Here is a 16503-nt window from a genome sequence, read left to right as displayed (position 1 = left end):
CCAACAGAACCAACCTAAAGTATAATTTAAAAAGAGAATAATAAGGGCTTCCCTGGTGGCGCAGTGGTTGAGAGTCCACCTGCCGATGCAGGGGAGACGGGTTCGTGCCCCAGTCCGGGAAGATCCCCCATGCCACGGAGCGGCTGGGCCCGTGAGCCATGGCCGCTGAGCCTGCACATCCGGAGCCTGTGCTCCGCAACGGGAGAGGACACAACAGTGAGAGGCCCGCGTACTGCAAAAAAAAAAAAAAAAAAAAAAAAGAGAATAATAAGAGATTCAATTGACTCTCAGCTCAACCTGTCCATTTAGAGAATCTGTAGAGAATTAATTGCTAGATGAAGGAATGATCTGTAGAACTAAAAATTAAAAGTGAAATAAATTATAAAATTTTGTTGAGCTTAATGCTGTATCTTCTTTGCAATAATGGAGGTTTTAAAAAAATTATCTGCAAATAATGAAACGTTTTCTATAGACTAAAATAGTGTGATATGTTGATTTTTTTTTTTTTTAACTAGATCCCGGGATTCTTCTGCGCTTCCAGTCAAACGACTTTGGCATTTCCTTGTTAAACAAGAAGTACTTCAACAGACATTTATTAGATATATTTTCACTAAGAAAAGAAAGCAGAGTGAGGTATTTTAGAAAAAAATATTCTCTTTTAATTTTCATTTGTTTTCTTTAACGTTTCTAATGAAGCCAGCTTGATTTATTTGAAATTTACTTTTGGTTGGAACTTATTATCTTTCATACATCATAGGTAATAGTTTATCAAACTACAGAGAATTTTTTTTAAGATAAAAACGTACAATTTTTATTTCATAACAATGAAACAACATAGGTCTTTCGACAAATCCTGTATAGTCAGGTGAAAGTGGTTATGTCCTTTATAATATTTGCCTTTGGGCCTTTACATGTAATAAACATTGTGAGGGATGGTTTGGGGAATTTAGTATATAAATGAGTATACTCTATGTTATGATTCTCTGAATATCATTTAAATGAAAATACAGCATAACCCTTTAAAAGCATTTTTATTTATTTAGCATTTAGAAATGAACAGCATAAACTGTAGAATAATTTTGTGAGACAGATTAAACTACAGAAACACCAAATATGAGATGAAGGAAGATTGATTGCATTTACAAAGTGAGGCAGAGATTCTACATTGCATGGTGATTTTTAAGCTAAACGTAAGTTAATAATGTAATGCCGTACAGGGTTCAAGAAGAATCATGAATTTGAGAGAGTCACACTTTAGAACTTAAAACGATCTCTTCATTATAAAATGAGGGGTACACAGATGTTTTATATATAAGCATTTCAGTCCATTTGGCTATTTAATGAGGTAATGAGCAGTTTGGAGAGTAGTGTTCAGAGTAGAGTGTCAGATGTGATTAAAGATTGGCAACAAAAACTATGAGAAAAGAAAAATTAATTATATTTCACTTAGAAAAGTGAAAACCGAGAGGGACAGTCTATGTGGCTCAATTTCCCAAGGTTGCATATAGAACTGCTTCTCAAATGTTCTCCATACCTAGGGCAGCAGAACCGATCAGATTCGTTCTTTTCTTTCCACTACTCACCCACTTACCTGGATGGTCATTGTGGGCAGTCCTGTGAACAGTCATTTATTTTTTTCTGTAGATTTAAAAATTATGTACTTATGTGAGGAATTAGAGGAATGAACTATAGAGATTCTTTTGTGTCTTATAAGCTTATTTGATAGGAAAAGACCCCAGTGGTATTGAAATGATTGATGTAGGGTTTTGTTAGGGGACTAAGAGCCAAATTCATTTCCTCTTTCGTTTAATACATTGCTTACTGCATTTCCTATAGTGATACTGAGTTCTATAAAATAAGATATAGAAATCTAAGAAATAGATTTAAGATAAAAGATACTTGCTCACTTAGGGCTCTGTTATTCACAGAAAGAGAGTTCATTGAAGGATCAATTTTCTGAGTTGTTAGTTCTTCAAATTACTAAACACAGTGATATGCTTTAATTATTCATAAGGTTTCTAGCAGTTTTGTTTTGTTAGCTTGTCAGAGCCTCAGAGTGCTATAGAAAGACTGGGTCTGGGTTGCTGGGACCCTCAGACTCTTGTCTTGCTCTTGAGGATCTGTTGTCTCCTTTCTCGTTTCCCTCTTCCTTAAGCAAGTTTCTCCCCGATTCTGCCCCTTACCTCCCCTTCTTTATGCACCTCCATTTCTGTGCTCTTGGGATCAGCAGCCCAAGCTGTGTGTTCTTTTCTATTTTTCTACCCGAAGAGGCTCTCCATGTACAGGGAGGTGGGACAGAGATAAACTGAACATTTCTTAAAATGCTGTGTAAGCGTTGGTTGGCTCCAGGAAGGGAAGTACATGGCTGGGAGTTTGGATGGAAGAATTTTTATCATGTACCCTTTTGTACCTTTGAATTTTAAATTATTGAATGAAATTAATATCTTGTTGCATGCAGTCCAATAAAACTTTCTGTTGATAATGGAAATTTATGTCTGTTCTGTACAGTATAGTAGTCACCAGCCACATGTGGTTATTGAGCACTTGAAGTGGGCTAATGTGACTGAGGAACTGAATTTTTTATTTTGTTTAATTTAAATTTAAAGCCATATGTGTTTAGTGGCTACTGTATTGAATAGCACATTATCTGCTGAAAAATGGTTTTCATTTACGAAAAAAAATTATGAAAACAATGTGAAAGCTCTTGAGGCAAAGTAAAATTGGTCACTTAGTTCAGAAATATGCAGAATTTATTAAAACTACCCATCTAATAAGAGTGTTTTATCTTTTTAGATTGTTAAATAGGATATTGGTGGTCAATAAATTTGGTAAATTCAGTGAATTGATTAATTAGCAAAACTGGCAAAATAATCCTAAGAATGCTAAAATTGGCTAATTTTTTAAAATTACCTAATAAAACTAAAATTCTGAGAAATGCTGAAATTTTAGGTGTATTCAGAAGAAGGTATTTTTACTGAGTATGTTAGAGAAGACTATTCCACAAAACAGCTTTTTGTGAAATGGATAAAATGTGGCAAACTTAGCCACTTGATTAAAGGCAAATAGGTTCTTCTGCAGTTTGACTTTTGCTGAGTTGGCCCTTGCACACTTGTACCATTCCTTCAGTGTCAGCTGCAGCAGCCCTTGAGCAGTTGCACAAGGCATGGAGAATTGGGTCCTGTTGGCTGAAAGAGAAGCAGGCACTTCAGGAAGTATTGGTAGGAATATATTGCTCTGATCAAACCTTCAGAGGTTTCCACAGCACAGCAGAAATGATATTTCTGATTATAGCCATTCCTAATGGCCCTGTCATGAACCAGGAGCAAGTTATTTGTGTGATTTCTTTCCCATGCCTCATCTCATCAAACATTTACTTATAAGGAGAAAATCGTAAGATTATGTATAGTGTAATGGTTGATGTGAATTTTAACCCTTGACTGTCTCTTCATGGATATATTCCTTATGAGTAAGAGTGAAATAATTATCAGTACTTTTAATCTGTGTTTAGAAAAAAATAGTTTTTATTTATTTGAAATAAACCCCTATAGGTTAGGAATCTATGTAGTAGAGGATACATCTGCTTATACAAGTAGGTTTTATTTGTAGAGACTAGAGTTTAAGTTAGAACTTCCAAGTTACATAACTGACATACAAATAATGAATTTTTATTTTGAAATTGCTTTTATATATGTAATACATTAATTTTGCCTGTTTTGCTTTGTGTTGTTTTTTCTGATGACATCACATTTTACTCAGTTTAATTTTTTTCTTGATGTGCTTTTAAATTCATTTTAAAGCTTGCAAATTCATTTTTACCATCTTTAAGTGATGGAGCAACCATTTCAGTTTGAAAACTTTCATTTCTTTTATAATTCCGTTTCATGCATGTGTTTTGTGTTTGTGACGGTGTGGTGTTGTTTAGTCTATAGAAGAACATGTGGAGCAGGTCAAACAAAACTGCATAGCAGAAGATTGCCACATCAAGGTAGTATTCCATGCTCTCGAATTTAGCTCATTCTTTAAAATTCAAGGAGCTAACCCCTCATCTCTGATACTAACCATGACCTGCCCAGCTGGCTAACTAGTCAGAGTGCTCACTGCTCCCACACACCTCACTGGCACAGGGTAGGAGATGCTCCACTGTGTCCAGCTTGATCTTTCTTGCCATTGGTTCTTCTCTTTCTTGCTTCCTTTTCGATCTTCAGTTCTGTCCCTTTTCCCCATCTGTTCTTAAACATGATTGTTTTATCTTGCCTCTTTCTTGATTCTGCCTCTTCTTTTCTCCCCATCACCTTCAACTCTGAGCATTACACCTTCCTCTCATCAATCTCCTTCATTACTTTTTTTTTTAATTAAAAAATATTTATTTATTTATGGCTGCATTGGGTCTTAGTTGCTGCGTGCGGGCTTTCTCTAGTCGCGGTGCGCAGGCTTCTCATTGTGGTGGCTTCTCTTGTTGCGGAGAACGGGCTCTAGGCACGCGGGCTTAGTAGTTGTGGCTTGCAGGCTCTAGAGCACAAGCTTAGTAGTTGTGGCGCACGGGCTTAGGTGCTCCACAGCGTGTGGGATCTTCCCGGACTGGGGCGTGAACCCGTGTCCCCTGCATTGGCAGGTGGATTCTTAACCACTGCGCCACCAGGGAAGCCCTCCTTCATTACCTTCTAACTGTTCTTGTATCCAACTTCTTATTCCTATCTCATCACCCTTATTTAAAAATATTTCACTTCTTATGTGACTCCTTTGTCTTTCTGATTGTGTCTTTTTCTCTCACATTGTTACTGCTGTATCTTTGTGCACTTTTGGAAGAGATAAGAGACATTACTGTTATAAATACTAATGAAAATTATGTGAGCTATCTTTTGTGACAGTTACTCAGTATCCTGTAATCACAATGGAAATTTTTGTAATTGGGGTGATTACAGGGCATCAGAGAATCTAAGCTAATTCCACAGCTAATTTTCAACACGCTAAAATTACTGGTACTTTTTTTCTTGCTGCTGCTGCTACTGCTACATTTTCTTCTTCTTTTAAGTTTTGTGGGATGTACATATATCTGTATGGAGCTGTGCTGCGACAACTAAAACTGCTGACGAATGTCTTGTAGGTTGAAGCAGATCTGGGCTATCCAGGAGGAAAGGCAAAAATCATTCATAAGGAGTCAGATATGATCATGGCATTTTCTGTTAATAAGGTAAAATCTTCAGTAATTATAAAGAATGTAGTACTTTGTTTTAGTGAAATTGCTTAAATTATTGACTTTGCGTTTGCTTTACAGGCAAACTGTAATGAAATTGTTTTGGCTTCAACGCATGATGTACAAGAACTCGATATTACTTCTCTTCTGGCCTGTCAGTCATACATATGGATTGGAGAAGAATATGACAGAGAATCCAAAAGGTTTGCTTGCCTTATGTAATCAATTTTAAATGTAGTTTTCTTCAAAAAGAACCTATTAAGTGGTTATGCACTTGATTTCAGTTGTCTTGAAAACTATGTATTTCTTTGGTGAGGAGACAAACATAATTGGTTTAGCTGCCAATAAAGGGCTCTGCTTACATCAGTGTACAAATTACTCCTACTTCTTCCATTAGACCCTGAATTATTCATAATGTTTGAGTCAGAATAATCCCCGACACCAGAGCCTAATGCTAACAACTGCCACTTTGACATTTAACCCCAAAGAAATGTCAGAAGTTACACAATATTCAATAAATTCAGCTGATCTGGATAATTACCATAAAAAGCAGAATACACTAATATATTAATTAGACTGATTGATGAGTCACATTTACTGAGTAATTTTCAGTGTTTCTTCTTGATTATCTCTCTATAAGCACACCTGTTTTTCAGATAAAAATGTAGCCAACTTTACTTTTCAGTAAAACTATGGACACTGCACCAAGAGTGCAGTAATGCTTTCCTATTTGGGGGTTTCTCCTCCATGTTTTCCGTCCCTCTTGCTTTTCTCCAGACTCTCGGAAATTTTATGTTCTGGGAGTGGTGCCATGATGGCCTCCCTCATTTCTGTTTCTGTCTCATTGGTATATAATACAACTAGGTTTCAGTCACACTTCAGAGTAGATGTAACCATGTAATATGATATGGCCCATCATAAAAATTACTTTAACATTTAATGTGATAATTAGCACCTAAGTTTAAGAAAACTTTTAACTCCAGTTTCTTTAAAATGTTTGAATCTTATAAATGGGGTCTCTGTACTTGAAGAGAACATACAGTCTTTTTCTATACAGGATAAAAAGAAAATCTGTGTTAAATACTTCAAACATTTGTTCTAATTTGTGCAGCAATAAAATTCTCCCAAACATTAGACTAAACTTATATTTTGCCTAAGGGGAAAAAGTTAACCAGTACTAAAACTGGTGATGATTAGGACTTGTACCTACGTTTTTATTATGGATATTGATACTTTTTTTTAAAAATAAAGACTGTCCTTCAGATAGATAAAAAGCTCTGTAATTGGAATATGTGTTGAGAAAATGGAACTGTCACAGTAACACATGAATGTTTTCCACAGTTCAGATGATATTGATTATCGTGGTTCCACTACAACTCTGTATCAACCCAGTGCAACATCCCATTCAGCAAGTCAGGTGCATCCATCTTCATCTCTGCCGTGGCTGGGCAGTGGACAGACTAGCATTGGAGCTAGTGTGGTATGTTATTTACTATTAGGTATGGTTTCTGGATATGGACTCGCTCAAAAATAGGTTGAAATCACTTTGACATAGGAATGATGCTGAAGATCAGAGGCAGCGACCAGTTAGTATACCATAATAATGATAGCTAGCATGCTGTGGGTTTCTTTATGTCAGGTGCATGCTTTTTCTTATAACAACACTAAGTGGTTTTCATTTTATAGATGAGCAAACTGAGAGGCACAAAGTGGTAAAGCAGAGCTAGAGAGGAATTCATGTCTACTCTAAGTGTTTGAAAAATGCCATCAATAACATTGTTGTTAGTCACTGTAGTTAAAGGGGTCCCATTCTCATGTTCTGCTCTGAAGAATCTGGAGATACTCCTGACTGTCCTTAGGGAGGGGCACTTGGAGGAGAGCTCCCTTTACAACTAGATGAAGCAGCTTGGTATCCTCACAGTCCACACAGACCAGGGCACGCCAGTAAGTGACTGTGCTTTCCCAGACTGTTAGACAAGCGCCGTATATTTAGTGGGTCAGAAAATCCACAACAGGGTTTATTTTAGTAATAATCCAGTGTAAGAGAATAACTGTTATCAGAATTAGAGTTGGCCTGAATCATATCCTTCCTTATGTCTTCTGTGATGCAAAAGAAATTCATTTTTATCTTCTTTTAAAGCTTATGAAAAGGAATCTACATAATGTTAAGAGAATGACCTCACACCCAGTCCATCAATACTGTGAGTATTTTATTTATGATCAAAGGACTGCAAGTGATCTCTATCATTTTGAAGTTGGCTTATAGAATGGGAAATGTTGGAACTCTTTCTTCAGCTTTGTTTCTTATTTTTTGCTTTTCCTTTTGCGTCTCAGATCTTACAGGTGCTCAGGATGGCAGTGTACGAATGTTTGAATGGACAAGACCTCAGCAGCTTGTCTGTTTCCGCCAAGCTGGCAATGCAAGAGTTACCAGATTATATTTCAATTCACAAGGCAACAAGGTTAGTTCCTGGGGGTTACTGCTAAACTTGTCCAAAAAGAACTGCAGATATTTATGAGTAAATAGCTAGTAAAACTAGACTTAAAAACAAATTCAGTCGCTCTGGATTTGAGTTGAGCAGGCAGTCTGATGGTGTCTGTTTATATAGCCCCTTGGCTCTCAAGAAAAGCATAAATCCACAGAATTTTGTGTGGATTAATTAATCATCTACTTACAGATACTACATATTCTGTGAGGGTAAAGAATTCTGTTTCTGTTGAGTGCATTGATGGTGCCTGTGTGCAGAGTCAGGCATCTAAGAGCAACCTTCCAATTTCTTACTAAGTTCTGCTACAGAAGTTTGGAGGAAAACAGTGAAATAGGCATGGAAAAGAATTTAAAAGGTGGCAGGTTATTTACAGTACTTGGGCTTTCTTGAGAACTACAGCAGCAGGAGCATAGGTATAGGCAGAATGTTGGTTAAGTGGGGACTGAGTGACTCTCCATTTCATAAATGATTTTACCTTCGATATGGCTACTCAGAAGCTGTGTTTAATATTTACGCCATTCTTACAGTGTGGTGTCGCAGACGGAGAGGGTTTTCTGAGTATCTGGCAAGTAAACCAAACTGCATCAAATCCCAAACCTTACATGGTAAGTATCACTCAGCATTCGCAGAGCACATATGGAGGCCACTTTGTTTGTGAAGTGTTTGTTTCAGACAGCGAGTCCCATTGGTGGATCTGTTGGGAAAGGGACCACTCTGTCCCGCAGCCACGGCCCAGCACCATCATTGCCCTAGTTTTAGACTGAAATGACTAAAACGCAAAAAACTTGCTTTTCACAGCTTGAAGGGTGACCATTATATTTGAAATTTTTAGGGGCCTTCTCTGTGTGTGGTCTTATTCAGGATACATTTTTATAACACTTTTATCTGTTTTGAAATCTCTGACTTCTTAGTGATAGAGTTTTATAGTGATTCGTTTTAGGTACTGTATTAAGAACCAGACAGGTTCCATGTATGCCAGTTTGCTCCAGAATGTTTCTTATTAGATTATAAAATAACCAATCCCAATAGGCCACTTCATCCATTAATCCAAATCATGTTAGAACACGTGGTGATGCAGAAAAGCATGTCTGCACTTGGAGGGTCGGGGGCACGGTGACGCTGGAAGGTTAAGTTCATGTACTTCGTGTTTTATTCCTTTGTTACATAATCTTTAATTCCATGTTTCTGCCAACTCTTCCAGTTTTAAAAAATTATTGGGTATTAGCCAAGTAACATGCATATGACAGCTAATCCTCTTATCACTTATTCTTTATTCTCGATTTTAAAAAGTGTTCTTAGGTCATGCATGTAGTATATGATTAGCAGAGCTGTGTGTGTGTACTGTACCACATTTTACTGGATTTTGAGATAACATCAGCTTGCACTTTGTTCCCATAGAGTTGGCAGTGCCACAGTAAAGCCACAAGTGACTTTGCATTTGTTACCTCTTCAAGTCTAGTTGCCACATCTGGACAGTCCAATGACAATAGGTAGGTTGACAGAGATGCAAAAAAGAAATAAGCATATTTTAGGCAGAAAGGTATTCTTGCTAGAAAGTATGGATTTCTATTCAGGTTTTTCCACCTCAGGAATACAAAAACTTTGTTACATAATTCTTCAAGTAGTTTTCCTTACCAAAAAGAGAAAGACCAGAATTACTCCTAAAGTAATCTACTAAAAAGTATGTGGAATTTTTATGTTAAAGCTATTTTTTTTTATTGCTGTTAATACTGTCAAGTTTTTGAGGCTCTGTAGCCATCATTCTCAACATTTTCTTTGCCTCAGATTGTTTTCATTGGCAACATGTGCCCATGAATAACACCTCTCATTTCCCTGCAGTGTTTACCCCCAAGGATATAGAAGCATCTCTTCTACTCAGGAAATCATGTCTCATTTTCCGTGGAGTGATAATGGAAAAGAGATAGGGCCGGGGGATGAGATGGAGCAGAGTCAGGTGGGACCATGTGAGACAGACCCTGTAGTTTGAAAAGGATAAACTCTTGGAAGAGATATATCCCCAGTCCCAACCTCTACCCTCATCCTAGTTGAGAATCACTGCTTTATAAATGTGAGTGAACAAAACAACATAAGATTCAATCAGTAAAAATATTTGATGTAAAGACACAGTTTATCCCAGTGATGACTTAGAACAATTTGTTTATGATGTGTTTTTGTTACTGTTTCTTTATTAGAAATGTATGCCTCTGGGACACATTGATATCACCCGGAAACAGCCTCATTCATGGTGAGTGAGCTAAGTCTTTGATTTTCAGTACACTGTGAAAGAATGCTTTCCTGGTCTTATTTTAACCAGTAAATCCAGTGCGTGTTTATTCACGGGTTAAAAATGGAGGAGTGAATAAAATTCTAAAAGTTAACTAGAATATCTGGCTACCTTGCTGAGGTAAATATATATGGTCACAGAAACCCAGCTAGCCTAGAATAATCTTTGTGTTGTATTCCATTCAGAAAATATGGTATGGAGAGTGGCACTACTAACAAGGCTGCTGAAGAAATCAGTTGCAAAGTATTCCTTGAGCTCAACAGAAATGAGGTCGTATGTCAGAGAATTAAATCTGACTGTAAACTAAAAGTCAGCCTTATGATTAGAAATCTGAATAATGCCGTTTAAACATTATTCCTTTCAAGACAGTGTTTTCCACATCGCTGTCCTAAAGATCACTCTTTCACATAATGCCACCAAGTGCTCAAAGCTCCAGTAAGTTTGGGTAAACATAGCTAGGAGGACTTTGTTAAAAAAAAAACAAAAAAAAACCAAAACAGATTTGAGTCTTTTACTATGCTGACGTGTATTTTGAAAGGTGTAGTTATTTCCCAGTTTTGATTGCAAAATTCTTTGTTTTTGGCAAATAATTATTAACATCTCTTAAAGATTTGCCACATATTAGTTTAAGGTGTTAATCACATTAGAATGCAGAGAGTCCTGGGAAGGTTAACTCCTTAACTTGGGGCTGGTAATTTTCACACTAGTGTAGTTTCATTTACTTAGCTGAGAAGGACTTTAAAAATATATATATTTTATTGAAGTATAGTTGATTTACAATGCTGTGTTAATTTCTGCTTTATAGCAAAGTGATTCAGTTATACATATATTCTTTTTCATATTCTTTTCCATTATGGTTTATCTCAGGATATTAAATATATTTCCCTGTGAAGAACTTTTGATGAGGTTTTATGTATGGGCAGGAACTGGGAAAGGGTAAATACTTGTTTGTTATTGGTGGGTATTAATGAAGACATTGAGTATCACTGAGAAACTTGTTCTCCTCTGCACTTTTGCTTCTACATTCTTGTGAGACAGTATAACTTAGTTTGGGCATAAAGTTTAAACTTCCTGTGTATATGGGTGTGTGTTTTCATACTGAGATTATGTATGTTTTTTTCTGTTATTGCTTGCCATCTTTTTTAATACTTTGATCATGATTATAGAAATTAGAAAGGAAAATGTGACAGTAATTTCTGTATTACTTAAATGTGCATTTAAATATTACCAGAAGTGCTAAGGTAGACATCATTTGGCAAAGGCTCTTGATGGTTTTCTTCAGGTTTCACATGTCATGATCATGGTGCCACGGTACTTCAGTACGCGCCAAAACAGCAACTCCTAATATCTGGGGGCAGGAAAGGCTACATCTGCATTTTTGACATCAGGCAGAGACAGCTAATTCACACATTCCAGGCACATGACTCTGCAGTTAAGGCACTGGCTCTCGATCCCTGTGAGGAATATTTTACTACAGGTTCAGCAGAAGGTAACATAAAGGTAAGTCAGTACAAGAGGTTGGAATGTGCTAAATATTATCTTTACCTGCTGTCAAGATTGATCGGGGAGGGGGAACCAAACCAAAAAACTCACCACCCTCTTCGTGCAAATATTGCTTCCTCCCTTACTTCTGTGTGGTTCTTTCTAAATTGTTAGGATCTAGAAAACCAGATAATCAATTTCAGTATTAAATCAAATTCAGTATTAAATTGATTAAATTGATTTAATGACTCAGGTCATTAAAAAGCTTTAAAGAACTCTCTTTGAGTAAGTGTATGAGTTTTTAATTAATGCATTGAGTTTTTGATGACATGAATTTGGTTTCTCACATCATCCCCCTCCCTTCTTCCCACCTCTGCCTCCAGTACCTGACTCTGTTTTGTACAGTTGAGGTCTCCAAAGAAGCCTTTTATATTGTCCCAGGGCCTAACTTAGCATTAGGAATGTATTTAACTGAATTAACTGAAATATTTAATTGAATTAGAGATGGGGTTATGAAACAAGAGGATGTGTGAAGAGAGGAATTTGAAAGAAGGTACAGGGAAGTGTAAGGATGGTAAATGAGCCCTGTGAATGGTATTATTTCCAATTAGGTAAACTGTTAGAAAAGAGGTAGTGGACAGGAAAGTTGGGCTTTAATGAGATCAGTTGGGCTGGGAGAACAGAGGTGAAGGCCATGTTTTTAAAAGTTTTTCGTCTCTTTCTCTATTTTTTAAATGACTTACACTTTTTCTTTAAACTAGGTTTGGAGGTTGACAGGCCATGGCCTACTTCATTCATTTAAAAATGAACACGCTAAACAGTCCATATTCAGAAACCTTGGGGCTGGAGTCATGCAGATCGACATCACCCAGGGCAACCGGATCTTCTCCTGTGGGGCAGATGGGACGCTGAAGACGAGGGTTTTGCCCAGTGCTTTTAACATCCCTCATAGCATTCTTGACATTCTATAGACTTAAAGATTGGGGCTTTATTTTTATAAACATTTCAATTGAAAAACACACTGCAGAAATTATTAGGCATTTCTGCTTTCCAAGCAGTTGTTAACCCATTGAAAACAATACAGAGAATCTCTGTGTAGAATTTGAATCTGATCCAAGCTGAGTTTTAGGCTGAGTTTTGCGTATATGGGCTGGTAGAATGACTGTGCATGTGTACCTTTTATCATGCCGACATACTTAAATAAAACAAAACCTAGTACTGTATGAAGGGTAGCTATTCTTTACAGCATTTAGCAAACCTGATTCAGAAAACATTTGAGGTTAGAAGTTAGCATATAAGTAAGTTAGTTATAATAATGAGAAGGACCTTTACACCAAATCAAGGAAGAAAATGTTGCTGTTTCAGGTTTTTCTTCCTATTCTTACCACTGATTGAAGCATGCCTGCAGTCTCCTTTGTTGAATGAAGAATAGTCATAAGGAGTTAGAAGCTTCAGGACACCAGAAACACACTGTAAGCAGCGTGTAAGCACACTTTGAAGCAGCGCATAGTGACTAGTTCTCTGCTGTGAGAGGTCGTTCCCATTCTTTCCTGCTGAATATTTTTCCTGTTAGTGTTTATACTGATCTAGTACTGTAATTTGCAAATGAGTGCAAATTTAAATGCAATGTTTTCCTCACAATTTGCACATTCACGTTTTTTGGACTGCTAGATTTTCTATTTAAATATTTGCCTTCATGTTAGGAATGTAATATGTGGACATGACATATTGGTAGTTAACCAAAACATACCAAGTTAGTACTTCTTTTTTAGTCCAGTTTAGTACTTTTTCTTTTCATGTATTCAGGGTTAAAACACCCACAATATTTTAAGGCTATGTTGAACCTACACCAGTAGAGCATTTCATATCATAATTAAAATGAATGTTAGGCTTTTTGTGGCCAGTTAATAGTTGATGAGATTGGTGATATTATTTATTACCACAGCCTATTGTATAAACTATGCAGAGTTAAATATTATTTGCTTGAAAAGTGTTAGCCAGTGTTGTCATATTTTGATGTACTTCTTGGTTATGACCAAAAATACGTTCTTGAAATATTGAAACCAATGTCTGTGTTTAAATGTTTACCAGCAAATTGTCTCATCACGTTAATGAGAATGTTTAATGCCTGTGCGGTATATAGTAAAATATAATGGCATAAGAGCACCTTTCTCTGAAGGCAATGTGATGTTTGGGCTGTGAAATACATATGTAAAAGAAAAATAAATGTTATTTGTTAGAGTTTTACCTCAGTTTGGTCTGGCATTCTTTGATAATATTTTTAACAGTTGCGATAATTTTAACTTTGATAAAATGCTTACCTGTGAGAGAATTCTTAAGGTATTAGGCAGTTCATTCATTTACTCAAATATTTATGAGTACCTTCTATATCAGAAGCCCTTCAAGGAAACGGGATACAGGGGTGACCAGACAGAAGGTACACAATGTTGGGATTTAGTTGGGTAAGAACTAACTCCACTGTACCTTCTTGTTTATTGAACTGAGAGTGGATTTTGGCACCCACACTGGTGAAGGAGCTGAGCTGGGAATGGTGCTTATGTGGAATGGTGAAGAAAAGAGGAGGAGGGAGGATGCCTGAATACATAGGAACACAAGTTAGACAAAAATTGTAAATATATACAGACACTTACCACAGCTCTGTATACAGTAATCTATAGATGTTGCATTCTCTCCATCATTCCATGTATTATACTAAAACAGTACCAGCTGATTTAGAATCTGCAAGATAATAGAATTTTTTCAAAAACTGTAGTTGGTTTACAATATTGTGTTACTTTCAGGTGTACAGAAAAGTGATTCAGTTACATTTTTTTTCTGATTCTTTTCCATTATAGGTTATTACAAGATACTGAATATAGTTCCCTGTCATATACAGTAAATCCTATTGTTTATCTGTTTTATATATAGGGGTGGGTATCTGTTAATCCCATACTCCTGATTTATCCCCCATGCCACCTTTCCCCTTTGGTAACCGTAAGCTTGTTTCTATGTCTGTGGGTCTGTTTCTGTTTTGTAAATAAGTTCATTTGTATTATTTTTTTTAGATTCCACATATAAATGATATCATATATTTGTCTTTCTCTGTCTGGCTTACTTAGTATGATAATCTTGAGGCCTCTCCATGTTGCTGCAAATGGCAGTATTTCATTCTTTTTAATGGCTGAGTAGTATTCCATTGTGTATATATACCACACCTTCTTTATCCATTCATCTGTTGATGGACACTTAGGGTTGCTTCCATGTCTTGGCTGTTGAAAACAGTGCTACTTTGAATGTTGGGGTTCATGTATCTTTTCGAATTAGAGTTTTCATTTTTTCCGGATATATGCCCAGGAGTGGGATTGCAGGATCATATGATAAATCTATTTTTATTTTGAAGAACCTCCATGCTGTTCTCCATAGTGGCTGCACCAATTTACATTCCCACCAAGAGGGTAGGAAGGTTCCCTTTTCTCCACATCCTCTCCAGCATTTGTTATTCATAGATTTTTATTTTTATTGGAGTATAGTTGATTTACAACATTGTGTTAGTTTCTGCTGTACAGCAAAGTGAATCAGTTATACATATACATATATCCACTCTTTAGATTCTTTTCCCGTATAGGTCATTACAGAGTACTGAGTAGAGTTCCCTGTGCTATACAGTAGGTTCATAGATTTTTATATGATGGCCATTCAAACGGGTGTAAATTGATACCTCATGTGGTTTTGACTTGCATTTCTCTAATAATTAGTGATAGTGAGTATCTTCTCATGTGTTTGTTGGTCATCTCTATGTCTTCTTTGGTGAAATGTCTGTTTAGGTCTTCTGCCCATTTTTTGATTGGGTTTCTTTTTGGATATTCAGTTGTATGGGCTGTTCGTATATTATGGAAATTAATCCCTTGTGGGTCACATGGTTCGCAAATATTTTCTCCCATTCTGAAGGTTGTCTTTTCATTTTGTCTATGGTTTCCTTTGCTGTGCAAAAGCTTTTAAGTTTCATTAGTTCCTATTTGGTTATTTTTGCTTTTATTTCTTTTGCCTTTGGAGATGGATCTAAGAAAATATTGCTACGATTTATGTCAGAGAATGTTTTGCCTTGTTCTCATCTAGGATTTTTATGCTGTCTTGTTTTAAGTCTTTAAGCCATTTCGGGTTTATTTTTGTGTACACTGTGAGGGTGTGTTCCAACTTCATTGATTTACAAGCAGTTGTCCAGCTTTCTCTGTACCACTTGCTGAAGAGACTATCTTTTCTCCATTGTATATCCTTGTCTCTTTTGTCAAAGATTAATTGACCATTGATCCATATGTCTGTTTTTATGCCAATACCATGGTGTTTTGATTACTGTAGCTTTGTTGTACTGTCTGAAGTCTGGGAGGGTTATGCCTCCTGCTTTGTTCTTCTTCGCAGACTGCTTTGGCAAGTCTGGGTCTTTTATGGTTCCATATAAATTTTAGGATCATTTGTTCTAGTTCTGTAAAAAATGTCATGGATAATATGATAGGGATTGCATTGAATCTGTAGATTTCTTTGGGTAGTATGGCCGTTTTTAACAATATTAATTCTAATCCAAGAGCATGGGACATTTTCCCACTTCTTTGAATCATCTTCAGTTTCCTTTATCAATATTTTGTAATTCTTAGCTTATAGGTCTTTCATCTCCTTGGTTACGTTTATTCCTAGATTTTTCTTGATGTGATTTTTAACACATCAGTAAAAAATAATTTAAAAATTAAAAAAATTTTTAAAATCACGTTAAAAATGTGATTTTTAACACATCAGTAAAAAACATTTAAAAATCCTTTATTTTTTACTTTGTCTCTAATACTTTATTGCTAGTGTAAAGAAATGCAACAGATTGCTGTATATTAATCTTGTATCCTGCTACCTTGCTGGATTCATTTACTCTAATAGATCTTGTGTGGAGTCTTTATATAGAAAACCCTAAAGACAAACCCTAGAGTATCATATCATCTGCATATAATGACAATTTTACCTCTTCCCTTCCAACTTGAATACCTTTTCTTTTTCTTTTCTGATTGCTGTGG

The 16503-nt window shown here is 36.3% G+C and overlaps 1 protein-coding gene and 1 long non-coding RNA gene across 4 annotated transcripts in view; one reads left to right on the top strand and one right to left on the bottom strand.

Annotated features, from left to right (window-relative positions):
- DMXL2 (Dmx like 2) overlaps window positions 1-13701 on the top strand; it is a 162843-nt gene extending 149142 nt beyond the window's left edge. For all 3 annotated transcript variants that reach the window (XM_033851677.2, XM_073801002.1, XM_033851676.2), the window contains 12 exons: window positions 516-633; window positions 3923-3985; window positions 5105-5191; window positions 5276-5397; window positions 6536-6674; window positions 7335-7395; window positions 7529-7656; window positions 8211-8288; window positions 9082-9173; window positions 9876-9928; window positions 11250-11467; window positions 12211-13701. In XM_033851677.2, coding sequence (XP_033707568.1) covers window positions 516-633; window positions 3923-3985; window positions 5105-5191; window positions 5276-5397; window positions 6536-6674; window positions 7335-7395; window positions 7529-7656; window positions 8211-8288; window positions 9082-9173; window positions 9876-9928; window positions 11250-11467; window positions 12211-12420 — 1369 coding nt within the window. In that variant the 3' untranslated portion in view covers window positions 12421-13701. The remainder of the gene's footprint in view (window positions 1-515; window positions 634-3922; window positions 3986-5104; window positions 5192-5275; window positions 5398-6535; window positions 6675-7334; window positions 7396-7528; window positions 7657-8210; window positions 8289-9081; window positions 9174-9875; window positions 9929-11249; window positions 11468-12210) is intronic.
- Window positions 13691-16503, bottom strand: part of LOC141278017 (uncharacterized) — a 49289-nt gene continuing 46476 nt past the window's right edge. Inside the window, exon 3 of the long non-coding RNA XR_012330107.1 lies at window positions 13691-14188. This is a non-coding gene — a long non-coding RNA (uncharacterized lncRNA). The remainder of the gene's footprint in view (window positions 14189-16503) is intronic.

This window comes from Tursiops truncatus, chromosome 2, assembly GCF_011762595.2.
Source record: "Tursiops truncatus isolate mTurTru1 chromosome 2, mTurTru1.mat.Y, whole genome shotgun sequence".
NCBI classification, from domain to species: Eukaryota; Metazoa; Chordata; class Mammalia; order Artiodactyla; family Delphinidae; genus Tursiops; species Tursiops truncatus.
Note: the sequence above shows the minus strand (reverse complement) of the source record. Positions and strands in the feature narration are given on the sequence as shown.